We start from the raw sequence: 15,276 nt of genomic DNA, 5'->3' as shown, positions 1-15,276 counted from the left end.
GATTTAGCAGTGTGGTTTGCCAGAAACCTGTTTAATGCTACCAATCTACCGTTAAGTGTTAGGACTTCTTTGAGGGATGCGGGAGATGACATGCGGCCTACTGCTTGAACTTTGTCTGGATTGGCCTTGAAACCCGCGCCTGTAACGATTACCCCGAGGAACTTTCCTTCCTCCATCCCGAAGGAACATTTTGCTGGATTCAGTTTCATATTAATGCTTCTCAAAGTTTTGAAAGTTTCCTCTATGTCCCTCAACATTTGATCCTCTTCAGTGCTTTTGATTACCAAGTCGTCCATGTATACTTCGAGATTTCGACTTATTTGACCTTTGAATGCCTGATCCATCAGTCTTTGGTATGTGGCACCTGCATTTTTTAACCCGAAAGGCATCATTCTGTAACAGAAAGTTCCTTGATCGGTGCGGAATGCTGTCTTGTCTTCGTCACCAGCTGCCATATGGATCTGGTGGTACCCTTTGTAGGCATCGAGAAAGCACTTGAATTTGAATAGGGCCACAACATCTACTTTCAAGTCGATCTCTGGAAGTGGGTAACAGTCTTTCGGACATGCCTTGTTTAGATCTTTATAATCTATGCACATCCTCCACGTTCCGTTGCTTTTCGGGACAATCACTGGGTTGGCCACCCACGTCTGGTACTTGATTTCCCGTATAATCCCGGCGTACAGAAGATCTTAAACTTGCTCATTCATGGCCTTTGTTTGTTCCGGGCCCATCTTTCTATTCTTTTGCACAATTGGGGTGATTAGTGGATTCACCTTTAATTTGTGTTCTGAAATGCTCCGCGGGACACCAGTCATGTCCGCGGGCTGCCATGCGAAAATGTCGATGTTCTTCGTCAATAATTGCTTCAAGAAGGTTTGGACGATTTCAGAAATATCTGGACCAATTATTATGGTTTGATCGGGACATTTCTTGTTAAAAATCCATTTCTCTGGTTCAGTCCTCTGATTTTGTTTTGAAACTTTACTTGGCCTCGAACTTTCGGTTGTGAAGCAATGTCGATTAACATGAATTATTGCTACAATAGTGCGGGTCAGAACCCCTACTGCTCCGTGAGCTGTGGACGGGTGGGCATTGAAGTCACCGATTGCCTCTCGTCCGAGAATAATATCATGTTTGGAAGTTGCCGGTAAAACCAAAAATTCGACTTCCTCAGTTCTTGAGTGAACCCCGTCACTAAGTGTGACTGGGAATGTAATGACACCCCGCAGGTGCATTATTTCCCCACCAAACCCATAAACAAGTGCATGAATAGGCCGTAATCTTTCCTTATCATCTTCCTCAAGTTGTTCAAAGCACTGTTCGTAAATAATGTCTGATGTACTGCAAGTGTCGAAGAACACATAATGCGACCGATAATGCCCGAATAGAGCAATGATTATCAGGGGATTCTTGTTGCACGGTCCTCCTCTGATACGTGGAAAAATGACTGGCTCGTTTTTCCATTCCTCATCCGCAAACTCTTTCCTCTTGCTACTGACCTTGTGTCCTCCCTGAGTCATGTGGACGTTCAAATATTTTATTTGCCTTTTGGATGGGCCCTGGTTATCCTTTGCGGGAGGTTTACCAGTCCCTGGTCTTACACTTTTGACCAGATGATCCAACTTTCCATTCTTTACAGCTGCCTCAATTTCATTCCTTAGGGCTACACACTCGTTCGTGTTATGCCCTATGTCATTGTGATACGTGCAATGTTTCTTATTATCGAGGAACGACTTCCTTGGTAATTGTTGTGGTTTGCGGAAGGTCAAATTCTCAGTTGTGAGGATTTTTGAAGGAGTTTTTGACAGCTGAGTCCAACTGCTGTTGGAAGATCTTGCTGGAAAGTTACGCTTGTTCTTATTGCCAATCAACGATCTTGCATCGAACTACTTCGGTTGCTCTGTGGTCGGTTGCAGCCTTGACCAGATTGTTCCTTTAGCTTGTCTATTCGGTCTCGGAGTCTGGAAATCGACCCTTGGTAATTGCTTCTGACTGCTGGACCCCAATGTTTTTTCGGTTCTTGCAAACAACTTAGCTGCTGTCATGATTTCATCCCAAGACTCGGGCAATCCGTCCTTTCCAGTTAGTGTGCGGATCAAGGCATCACTATAGATATTTTTGCGGAATGCTCCCCGCAGCATGTCCTCACTGACCCCTCCGATGTTAAGGCTCTCATTATTGAAACGAGTAATGAATAACTCAATGGATTCATTATTTCGCCTTTCAACATCAAGTATTTCCGAAGGGTCACGTGTATGCTTTCTTTGTTGGCTGAAGTGTTGAGAGAATTTTCCTACAAAATCCTTCCAACTTTTAATTTTTCCGCATGGTAATTTATCAAACCATTCTCGCGCCGCTCCAGTGAATGTTAGTGCAAACATGTGGCACCAATATGGAAGAGTCCAACCACTAACTCCTCCAACTGCCTCAAACCTCAGCAGATGATCACTAGGATCCGTCATTCCACTATATGTTCCAACAGATGTTGGAATTTTTGTGTTATCGGGAATGGAGCCGTCGCGATGGCTGGAATGAACTTCGATTTTTCTGCGAAAGATTCCGGACGGTATGGTTTAAGAAAATCATGTTCAGCACTACTATAGTATTCCGCATGGCGAACCACCGGTCGCGGGTAACTAGCCCCTCCGTATGAAGGGAGACGGCTATCCCCGCTATAATAGCTACCGTCCGGGTGATAGGTTGAATCATGTCCATCTAGTTTCTCCTCATAGGATGGTACCCGCATATATATGCGGGGACGAGGATGTAACCTCCGGATCTCACCTAGGTTTTGTTCTGGTTGTTGGCTATATTGAACGTGACTTCCCCGTATGGGTGGGGAAACTGATCTCCTGGGAGAGTCATCGTACGTCAGGATACGAGCCTGGAATCGCTCATTTCGTACCCTACGTTCGTACTCAGCAACCAGACTTTCCTGTTGAATGCGGAGCCATTCATCTGGAGATAAGAGTCCTCCAAATCTAGAGTTATGCTGCCGAACTCTTTTTGGAGCAGAATCACCGGAATTTTCATCCAGGTCTAACTCCAAGTGAGTTCGAGTAGCATATCTCATAATTCGGTCCAGATCTCTGAGATCGGAACCTCTTGGAGCTGTAACGCGCCCCAAATCAGTAGTTGGTGTAACAACATTTCCGGTGTCTACTGGAGTAACACCTTCTTGTTGAGCAAACAACCCCCGAGCCGTCGAACCACCCAAGGAAAAACCTCCAGGGTTGACGGCATCGGTTCTTGTGACAGGAGTCGAAATTCGAGCAAACACAGACGTTGCTCCTTCACGTGTTTCAAGGTTGGGACCACGTGAAGATTGTGCTGGATTCTCCGTCGGCCCTTTAGGTAACTGATTCATATCGTAAAGAGGATGGAAAAAATTATGTTGTTCTAACAAAAACCTCCAGGGTTGACGGCATCGGTTCTTGTGACAGGAGTCGAAATTTGAGCAAACACAGACGTTGCTCCTTCACGTGTTTCAAGGTTGGGACCACGTGAAGATTGTGCTGGATTCTCCGTCGGCCCTTTAGGTAACTGATTCATATCGTAAAGAGGATGGAAAAAATTATGTTGTTCTAACAAAGACAAGGATGGCGCCAATGAAGAAACACGGATCTACTCCCCACTAATGGGTCCTAGATCCGATGAGTCAACAGGGGTAGGATACGGTTAATTGCCGATACGATATGAACTCAATTGCCCAAAGTCCAGTGACGAAGACCTGCAAAACAGACACCGTGAGCTCGTTACGGGAAGGACAAGAGGGGGGTCTTCCCGTAACCACCCTCCGACGTGAGAATAAGTACAGTTCTGACGAAGATAATGCACTTAAGTAAATTAAGAGAGTATAGTGGGAGTGAATGAATACCTCATGATGATTGAGAGGGTATTTATAGCCGAAGGGTGTGGGGAAGTAATTGGGCCGGCTGTCCCTTTAGAAGATGCTCTTATAACCGCCTGGACACATGTCGTCATACGATAGGTTCAGCTTATACGTTGCATGTGCATGTATAACAACCTAGACACGCATCCTTCTGATATTGGTTAAGGGGAAATATTTAACCATGTGCATGGTTACAACGGCCTTGCCAGGTGTCACTGGCTGATTAGCCGAAGGATCACGTATTGCCCAAGAAAGAAACTTGGCAAATCTTCTAGAAGGTAATTAGTTATTGACAGCTGTCCCGGAGCATTACCTTGCGGTCATTTACGCGGAAGGGTACTCCTTCATGCGGATGACTTTTGAGGGTGCCAGGATGCTTCCGCATGTGCCATGAGGGTGTTTCTTCCTAAGATGATTTATGCGGATGGTTCATATGTCCCGCGGGTGCCTTATGAGGGACTTCTGGTTAACCCGCGGATATTACTTACGGGTATTTGGGTCTTTTTGGTACCCTACCTCTATAATCTCATTTTGAATTAGTTATGAAACTGACTATTGGGGTGTTTGAGTTTATGTCAAAAGGTTTTAATGATTGTATGCTTGTGAGTCATGTTAATAATGGATTAAATGGAGCATAGTCATAGAATAAGGGTGATAAGCGTTGAAACTTGAAACTTAATCTTAAGGTGAACGACGATACCTAAGGAATTATTATGCCAAGTTGTGAAAGTTAAATAAAAAATTTGGCCATAACATGGGTAAGCCACGATCTAGTCATTTGGTGTCTTAAAAGTTTTTGTGAGTTAGAGCATCTATAACGGATAACAAACCTTGAGATCTGGATCTATCTGGCAAGCAAACGGATGTGAGCTCACTGACAACAACCGTTGTAGGGCAGAAGTTTGGTTACCCAGTTCGTGAAGGCAAACGAAGGGCAAACTTGCTTGGTGGGCCATAGTTATCTTCCTTCCATCCAAACCGGTGTGTTTTTGGTGTGTTAATATAATTAGTACAACAAAATCATGAGATTACCTTGTTTCTATTGTTTAACAGATGATACTAGCGCAGAAAGACTTGAAGAAATATGGTTGCAGCAACATTTTAAGGGATCTAGGGTTTTATAACACACTTAAAAATTTTAAGATTTGGGCTGGATTTTATGATAGCTCACGAAAGTGATGCCAAGTTTTGGTCCATGTGTTTTTTTTTCTTTTGTTTGAATGAGTAGTTTTTATGTTTTAGTTATTAGTTATAAATTTCTATAAAAAATGTATTTCTAAAAATATTTGAATATATAGGAAGTATGGAAAACAAAATTGTTATAAAATTTATTTGACTAAATTAATTGTAGAGGTAAGTGATGATGTGATGGTTTGTGGAAGTTTGTTGTTGTGGAACAAAGTAAAGGTTTTTTGTAAAAGTTTGAAATCTGATGTAGCGCTAATGTAGTTTGTGAAAGTTTGTTATTGTGAATACTCTTATGTGTTAAGAGATAGGGCTGCTCACGAACCGAACCGAACGCAGGCATGCTCTTACTTGGTTTGGTTTGAAAGCGAGCCGAACCGATCGGATTGAATTTAAAGAAACGAGCGATATCTTTATGCTTGAACTTGGTTTGGTTTTGAAACCGAGCGGCTTGGTTCGGTTTGGTTTTTGCTTGATTTCGTACAAAGTTTTCAGTTTTAAATTTCTAAAACTTCAAAATATCATTAACTCAAGACTTTTAACTCTAAATTATTTAAACTTTCACCTTTAAAGTGTATAAAACTCAAAGTTAACAACAAAACATATATAAAACGAGTGGCTATGGTTTAAAATTGAACTTTATATTCAACACAAAAGAGGGAAATTTTAGAAACTTTAAAAAAATAGTATACTTTTATATACATACATAAAGTTTATATATAAAACTAATAAATAAAAAATAATTCGAGCAATTCGAACCGAATCAAACCGAGCGAAGCTTTGCTCGTGTTTGGACACCCTAGTTAGAGAAAAAGCTAAAATCAAGTACAATATTGAAGGTGAATAAAAGAGATTGAGGTGTAATCATTCTTCCGTGAAGAAGAAAGCTTGGTAACTACATTTTTTTTAACTAAAACTCAAGTTTATAAATGGTTCTTGGGTCTTTAACACAATTGTCGATGAAGCTTGGAAAGCTCCCTGCGTTAAAATAGGCCTTTTGTCACAGCAAAAAAAAACGTGGTTTTAGGCCTTTCGCCACACAAAAAATTTCATCTCAAGTGTGAAGAAAAGTCGTGTCATCGTAGCCACGTATCATACGATCACACTCAAGTTTTAGTGGTCGTAGAAACTTAAAAGCGTGGCTAAAAGATACCAACAGTTGATTGGTGGAATCAAGCATTTGTATCAACAAGTGTGGTTAAAGGGTACCAACGGCCACATAAAGTAATTGTAAGTTTGATTGGTTCCATTATATAGCCACTAAAATGTATCTTTTAGTCACATCTACCTCAAAAACCGCAGAAAAAGGGTTTTTGTAATCAAGCGTAATCAATGTGATTAGATGGTAGCAACGGCCACATGAATGTAAGTGTGACCGTTTCTATTATACATACACAAAAAGGTTTGTTTTAGTTACATCCATATTGAAACACATTGGTTAAATAGTTGTTGAAACTTGAAGCCAATCATTTTGTCCCAATAAGTATGGCTAATGGGTTGCAATAGCCAGATTGGTGTGTTGTAAGCATGTCCATTTTATTATATAGTCACAAAAAAATTGTTTTATTCATATCCATTTCAAAATACTGTGGCAAAAGAGTTGCTGTAATCAAGTATTTTGTCCAAATAATTTTGGCTAATATGTAGCAATTAGCACATAAATGTATAGTAAGTGTGATTCTTTGTATTATATAGTCACAAAAAAGTTTCTTTTAGTCACATCTATTTCAAAAAATCGTGACAATAGTGTTGATGTAATCAAGCATTTTGTCTCATTAAGCGTGGCAAAAGGATAACAATGACCACATAAATTCATAGCAAGTGTGGTTGTTTGTGTTACACCGTCACAAAAAAGTTTGCTTTAATCACATGCATTTCAAAAAACCATGGTGAAAGTGTTGTAATCAAGCATTTTGTCCAATTAAGTATAGTTAAAACGTAACGACCTCATAAACTAATAGTAAGTGTGGTAGTTTGCATTATATAGTCGCACAAAAAAAAGTTTACCGTATATTCAGTTCAGGGAGGCTATGAGGGTGGACAATGTGAACGTCCGGCCGGGACACGTGTTTTTCAGGGGCGCACAAATTTAAAAAGAAATCTGATATTATATATATAGTTATAATACCCGAACTTTTATTAGCTCATTATTTTATAACACCCAAAGTCCCAAACACTTTATAGTTTATTTGGTATGTCATAAAGTCATTATTATATCATAATTTTGCTAATTGTTAGGTTTCTTACTATAACTTTAATCATCGTTAAAAAAATTAGTTTACATTATTTAGTTTGTTAAGACATAAAGAGCATCCGGGTCGGCCCGGGTACGCAAATTCTCAGGGTCGGCCGTGAGATTCTGCTACCTAGAGCAACAAAATATGAAAACAAGAATGAATACCAAAATAAAATCAAAAATGGAACTAGCTTACTACAAAAAAGAAACTGGATGTTCACTACCACATCATCAGAAACTGAATTCACTGCCAAATACATACATCTTAGATGTTTGTTGTGTTAGCATGAGGAGTTAAAATGTTTTTTTTTTAAATGAGACTGCATCTTTGACATAGATTTAACCATCATTTTGTTATTTTCCGTATTTTCCCAAAAAACATTCAATATATCAGTGGTGGATCCAGGAAATTTTCTCACAGGGGTCGGAAATTTTTTGTATCATTACACAATTAACCATCGCTATATAAAATTTTTTTGGTCCGGTTCGACCATCGGGTCGGGTCGAATTGTGTCGGTCATTTATATAGAAAAAAATGATAATCAAACAAAGCATTATATAACAAAAAAAAGTACGAGAAACTTTATTATAAATGCATAATTATTGAACAATATATCTAGCTTTGTTATATACGGGCTTTCATTTTCTGAAATGTAACCAAAACATTATCTAGTTTGACATTTATAAGCAGGTTGTTTTTTAATTAAATAAATAAAATCATCGTTTAAACTCTCATCACCCATATGATTACGCAAACTGGACTTCACGTACTCCATTTCCGAAAAGCAAATTTTAAATCATACGGTTGCAATGAGTAATACTGATATGAGAGGTAACTTCAATTAACGAATGAACAATAAATCAATACAAATGAAGTAAGTGAGCAAAATAATGTATAGCCGAAACAATTTTTTTAGATTAAAACACTTAATCCATTAAATTTACCTGACATATTACTTCCGTCATCATACTCCTTTTTTTTTAATTAGCTTTAATGTAGATTAAGTTGAGACTTTGAGACTTGTGCTTAAAAATTGAGCATAGATTAATTGAGCATTTGAGCTTAAACTTGTATTTAAATTGTTTCCTACTAAACTCAAATTTAGTTGGTATATTATTTATATACATTTATATAATTAAAGTTGTAAATTTGTAAAAAAAGATTATTAGGGCCGGTCTAAAATGTCATAAGGTTGTTCTCGAAATCCCAACAGGGTCGTTGTGCCGTCCTCAAAATCGCATAGGGGTCGAGGTCAAAATTATACAGGGGTTGGTCGGAATTTTAACACATATATACTAGTAAAAAAAATTTCACAGGGGTCGGGGGACCCCTCCACCTCAAAGGGTGGCTACGCCACTGCAATATATTAAATTATGGAAAATCAACAATTTGCCAAGTAAAAAGAAACTGTAAAAATACTTTGAGAAGTGCCTTATGTGAAGCCCTATACAGCTCGTATAATGTTATACTTGTGTCAGGCTTTATACAAGCTGTGAAGCTCTATACGGATTATATAGGGCTATACAATCCATATAGGTTGCAAAAAGCTACCTCTTTGATCCGTTCGTGTGTTTACCAGTGACTCATGACTTATATGAGTCGTACAAGTCGTATAGACCTAGACAATGGGATGGAGTTTGTTTACAAGATAGAGTAGTTTTATTTAAAAATATACAAACGATTACAATAAAGTAACAGCTAAACGTACAACATGCTACGTGCCAACCCTTTTTAAATAGAAAACCCAATTCTACTAAAAAAAAGTAGAAGTAAAACTTTGTTGGTGCCTTTCAAAACATGTTCGTCTCCCTCAATATCATATTTGTATGGAGTATATATTGAGATATCTATTTTGGAAAATAATAGAAAAAGTATCGCCACAGTTTGTATCAAGGAATGACACGTGGGTTTGAAAATGGAAAACCATAAAAGCATCCAATATAAGGTTATCTTTTATGGTGAAGTGTTTCGAAGCTCCTCACCAATGTCACGTCAGCGTCACGTGACACTTGGGGCTTCAAAGCCCCACTCTAAAGATGTCCCTCTATGGTGAGAGGGCTTCGAAACCTTTTCAATTATTTTATATAAAACTAACAAATTTATAAACTTAAAATTCAATAATAATAAAAATTAAACTAAAAACATATAAATAAAAATACATAAAAATAAAAAAACAAAAAAAAATAGAACTAATTTTCGTCGTCCTCGTCCTTGTTTGCGTATTTTGCCAATATCCTTGCTTTTTTTTCCCTCCAAAACGCCTGTGTGGTCTCATTTAGATGCGAGAGATCCTTTACGAGGAGCTTGAAATCCTTATCTCGTTGCCACTCTGAGTTAGCCTTCTTTCTTTCTTCATGCATGGCTTTGTATTCCGCATGCATCGCTTTTCTTTCTTCGTGTATTATCTTGAGTTCATTTTTCGATTGTTTTTTGTCCTCACGAAACTCTTTAAGTGCAAGCTCCAAGTTGTCAAACCGCGTGCTCACATCGGAACTCATCGAGGATGTCGTTCTAGACGAAGATCCCCCACCTCTAGCCGCCGCCTTGGCCTTGTCTCTTCCTACCGGGCGTGGCAACTCATCCGGTTCATCAAAAAGAAAATCGGGATCAATCTCGTTTAAGTTAAATTAGGAACGAACATCCGACCCGGCTTGAGACGGCGATTAATTGGCTGAAGTAGACGTTGTTTTTTACCGTTTGGACGGTCACGGAGGTGAGGATGTTGGGACCGGATGCCACTTTGGCGAGCTCGTACATTTCCTCCAAATTTCAACATCCCGAAGTCGTGATGATGAAGGCCCCTGTATTGTTTCAAGCAAGCCTCAAGGAGGTCGACATCGTTCGTGCCGCTTCCTTTGTTGTTTGAAAGGCGAGTGTGAATTTTGGAGAAGTTGTTCATTTTTAAAACCATTGCCTTTCATTTGTTGGAGACGGAATCGTCTCCGCGGTAGCAACCTCGACCCATTATCTCAAAGAACTTACCACGTATATCTGCCCAAAATGACGCGTTGCGTTTACCGTCACCTACGATAAAGCTTTAGTATTAGTAAACAAAAATAATAAAACATGATATATATATATATATATATATATAATTTGATGATTTACCTTCAATTGTGTCTTCGGATGAGTCGATCCACGCTTGCGCCAACGCCGCTTCATCATCGTCTTCTCACTTTTTCCTATCAGCCCTTTCAGTAGTTGTTTGAACGGCATCAACCTTCTTTTTATGACTTCGTTTGTGACGAACTTGCGGTTCGTTTACTTGGGTTTCGGGAACTTGTGTTTCGGGTATTGGGGTTTGGGGTGTTTGGGTTTGGGTTGGTGGAGGCATAAACGGCATTGACATTCGAAACAACATATCGTTGGGAAACGGTTGTACGGTTGGAGGCATTACGGGTAGATGTTGGTTGGCATAGAAAGGGTTGGTAGGGTCATTGTTGTTTGCGAGCATACTAGCCCACCACCTTTGAGCCGGATCCCACGGATTTGGGTTCGGGTTTGGGTTTGAGCTCGAGCTCGTGTTCGGGTTTGGGTTCGGTTTTAAGCTCGGGCTTGTGAAATTTGGGAAAGGATCCATGGTAGAGAGTTAAGAGATTTTTATAGTGAAATTTGAGTGTTTATTTGAGTGAAAATTGTTATTTGTTTGAGTAAAAATTGATAAAATGGTTTGTATTTATATAGAAAATAATTAGTTTTTTTTCTTATAGAGTCGTTGAACATATAGCCGTTAGAGGGGGGGCCACCATATTTTGAAGAAAGGCGCCTGTCACAGCCCCCGACCCCTATACCCTGGGAGGGAAGCCGTGAACATTGATTGGTGGTACCGGTGTTTATTAAATTATTTTGCAGCGAAATATTTCATCAGAACCATAGTTAGGAAAAATGATAAGAGTTATAAAAACACCATAATTATGATAATAAAACCGGGAATGTAATCCCTTTTTAATACAAACATAAGTTTTATAGGGACAAACCCTACTTTACAAATCACATTTCTTTATTTTGGTGACAAGCCACTTATTTAAGCTGGAAGCCCGCAGGCATCATTCCTTTGTCTCTAACAAGTCACCTGAAACATGTTTAAAATACTTGATCAGCAAGAAATACTGGTGAGTACATTCATTTGTAAATGACACATTTTACAGTTACAGCATTAAGATGTTTTTACATCTGCCTGCTTACAAATTACCGAAAGGTACTTGTCACTCGACCGTATCTATGACTGTGGTCATATTACTTATTGGCTAACACTTGTCCAATAAGTAACGTGTAATAGCCCAGTAGGCAAGCCTTGTATACAAAATCCCACAATACCGATAAGAACCATCCCGTAAGTCTAAAGAGACTTAATCACTGTAATGTATTTTAAATACTTTAAAAATACATTTGAAAATATTTAGACAATCTATCATGGGTTTTATAGGTTTTGAAATTACCAAGATAGTGTCGGAAAAATAGTTGTCTCACGCAAATGTGAGTTGTTTAAAAACTCGAATGTCTCACTTTACAAGTTTATAATTAAAGAACGGCTCTTGGTATTAAACACCTAGAATAAACACAATGTAGTATGCCTAGATTAGTATAAAACCAATAATCATAACGATAATCACGAGAGTAGAAACTTTACACGATGGCACAATGTCATACCTTAACAGGCAGAGCTTTTGGATTCGTGCATATTTCTTTCGATCGGATAGGATAAAGCTACGATACTCGGGTATTATACTATTATCTTATTAATATATATGTATGTATGGAGATTCAGAGAGAAATCAAGTTTTTAGCAAAGAAGAATGTCCCGTTTGCTCCCTATTTATAGCTGATTTTGGACCCCGTCGCGATACGCGATGGCCATACACAATGGACTTCGCGTATCACGAAAAATCTCGTAGCTTGGTCGAGGCAGCCCTAGGCATGCTACGTGGCACGCCACGTGGCATGCAACGTGTCATCCGCGTAACTTCCACGTCGCGGTACGCGATGGGTAGCTTTATCAGCTCATCGCGCATCGCTACGCTGCAATATAACTGGATAAGTTGCGAAGTGCAAAGTGCGCAATCAAAGTGCCACATTGCGCCCATCGCACTTCGCCTGAGCCCGTGCCCGAGCCCAAGCCCGTGCGCGTGCGCGTTCGGGTGCTTCGCACCCTCCGCTAGGACCACTGGGTGTGATATGTCTTATAAGAACATTAACATATGAATTTTCTTATAAAGTGCTCACTAGTTTTGTAATTTAGCGACATGGGAGAAGAACTTACAAACCTATTTATACTATGGTGATACCTTCTCAATTTCTTTCCTCCACCAATGTGGGATGGAATTTCCTTCACTTGTCTCTTTATTCTTTATTTGTGGTTTGTTATAGCGCCGACCGTTGGAAGGTTGGGCACCACCGCGCCCCACCACCAATGCAACACCCTTGGCAAACACAACATCGTCCCACTCTTAAGCTATCCCACATCGGCCGTGGACAAAAGAGATCCTTGGTTCATAAGTAATGTCCCGCCTCTTAACATCACCAACGCGTTTTGGACAACCAAAAACAAATCCGTGAGCTCTTCGTGGGCAGAGCGGACAATATTGGTGGTGCGAGGGGCCGAGGTGTTATAGTTGGTATCAAAGCCACTCTTATGCCGTTCGGGATGATGGGACATGCCTCATCGAGGACGATTAGTCCAAAGGGGGGTTGTTTGTAACACCCTTGGCAAACACAACATCGTCCCACTCTTAGGCTATCCCACATCGGTCGTGGACAAAAGAGATCCTTGGTTCATAAGTAATGTCCCGTCTCTTAACATCACCAACGCGTTTTGGGAAACCAAAAACAAATCGGTGAGTTCTTCGTGGGCAAAGCGGACAATATTGGTGGTGCGAGGAGCCGAGGTGTTATAACCAAGGGCGCCCCTTGGTGGTGTTCTGCGCCCAAGGGTGCCCGTCAACCAACCCAACGAAGCTCCAAAGCTAGGGTCTAAGGGTACATTGGGATGTTGTTTAAAAAGAAATAGGTGATATCACTTATTTATGTGGATGAGAGAGATTATTATGTGAAGGAAAGAGAATATGGTGAGATTCTTCGTAAAAATTGTTCCAATAATGTGTTTGTGAGAGGAAATTGATGAGAGTAGAAATAGAAGAAAGGGTGTATTTTGGTAGGACTAAGTGACTTCTGACACAAAAAATATCAACAATAACACCAATATTGATGCATAAAAAGTTCCAAAAATAAATTAATAGTAATTTATTAAACAAAGGAAAGTTGGTTTTTATTATGGATTTATTTGGTAGTGAGTTTTTAAATTCAAGTTTTTAAAAAAAGATTACTTAATAAAAAAAATATTGGGAATGTGTGACAACACTAGCTGGTGGTTGTAGTTTTTTAGAAATATTTAGGTGTTTGACAGAGTTTCTGAAGCTTTTAATAAAACTAGTTTGGTGCCCACACGATACGGTGGGGTGGGCGCACAACCTGACATCAACCACATAATTAGTGTCGATGCATAATTCACATGATAACAGTGCACACGTAACCCGAATGTAGACGTGCAAAGACAATAAACGTGTAACTTGTGGCGAAAATCAAGAAACAAAGTTGAAATATACAGTAATTTCAAATAGATAATTTTTAAACCAACATGTTTTGATTCGAATCTCGTTCCGACACGAAAATGTTCTAATTTGAAACCTATTATGATCTGACCCATTTCGACTCAAAGCTGTACCAATACGAATCGAACTAAATTAACATTTTTTACATCGACTTGTTGCAACCCAAATTTGGTCTTACACGTGACCCAAGCTCAACTGATCGACTTGTTGCCGATCCTAACCGGTAATCACATAATATGTTAATTTTTTAAAGTTAAAGAAGTATAACAATATCATACTCAAATTAAAGAGAATAAAATGCTCGTTTTTATGATGTATTTTTTTAAATATATTAACGTGTGAAAAAAGTCATGGCATCTTAAAAAGTTGTTGGGGGTCGTTGGTTTTGATTATAGGTTATATATGTAACTATTCTATAAATTAATAAAAGTTGATGAAAGTTCAAGTTTTTTACTGAGTTTGAGTTTTGTATAAAATTAAAAAAAGTAAATTCATAGTAAAAGTAAAAAATAAATTATTTTATAAATTCAAGCTTTGATGAAAGTTGGAATATTTTATAAATTCATAGTAAAAGTAAATTATTTAAAACTTTGTATAAAATATCTTTTAAAAAAAGTAGTAATTTTCAAATTATCTAATATAAGTAAAATAGAATTTTGGTGCCGCTTGGCTCCTATTGGGACAAGTGGCGGTTTATTATTGGACCATTTTTTTGTTTTTTTAAACCATGCTATTGAGGTATGTTACTTTATTTGGGTGGGCTCAAGTTCGAAACTGGTACATTGCAAGTATATAATGCAATTTTTTTTAAGTTTTATTTTTTATGTATATTTTAAAAGATTATTAGATAAACCAAGGAAATATTTGGTTGAATGGTAGAGGAGAGTTGTACAGCTTAAAAATTGCACATGTTTGGCTTAGTCTTTTTTTCGTTTGGTTTTTTATATTTTAAGGTTTTTTTACCACTTCGGTTATTTTGATGATAATTTAGTTAAATCCTTCATAAAGTTCATGCATGGGAAAAAAACATCAAAGAATACCGGTATTAGTATTGGTAGTTCAAATGTATGTTTGGTTGTTATACCGTGTGTAGAGTCGTAAGCAGCTTTAGGGGAACAGGTTCTGTCGAACCCGTACAAATTTTTGTTTTAGTGTTATATATTATTGTATTTTAACATCGCATCCGTAGAAAATTCAACATCGAATCCGTAGAAAACCCAAATATAAGTGATAAACAATCGGTCGTCGTCCCTCAAAATTTTCTGAACCCGTAGGAAAAAACTTCTGGCTACGCCACCGACCGTGTGTTAGTTTCATAGCAGTATTGATACAAGCTAAACCTACATAACAA

At 38.6% G+C, this 15,276-nt stretch overlaps 1 protein-coding gene across 1 annotated transcript; it reads right to left on the bottom strand.

Moving 5' to 3' along the window:
• Positions 1-692: 692 nt before the first annotated feature.
• LOC143548307 (uncharacterized) lies at positions 693-1,523 on the bottom strand. The gene has a single exon (XM_077039513.1). It carries the CDS (start codon positions 1,521-1,523, stop codon positions 693-695), a length of 831 nt encoding a protein of 276 aa, XP_076895628.1.
• Between the last annotated feature and the right edge of the window lie 13,753 nt (positions 1,524-15,276).

The sequence above is a fragment of the Bidens hawaiensis genome, unplaced genomic scaffold (assembly GCF_021521415.1).
Source record: "Bidens hawaiensis isolate Kalapana, Puna unplaced genomic scaffold, B.hawaiensis_p1.1 tig00015047_1, whole genome shotgun sequence".
Lineage (NCBI taxonomy): Eukaryota > Viridiplantae > Streptophyta > Magnoliopsida > Asterales > Asteraceae > Bidens > Bidens hawaiensis.
The sequence above is the reverse complement of the archived record's forward strand: the minus strand, read 5'-3'. Positions and strand labels throughout refer to the sequence as shown.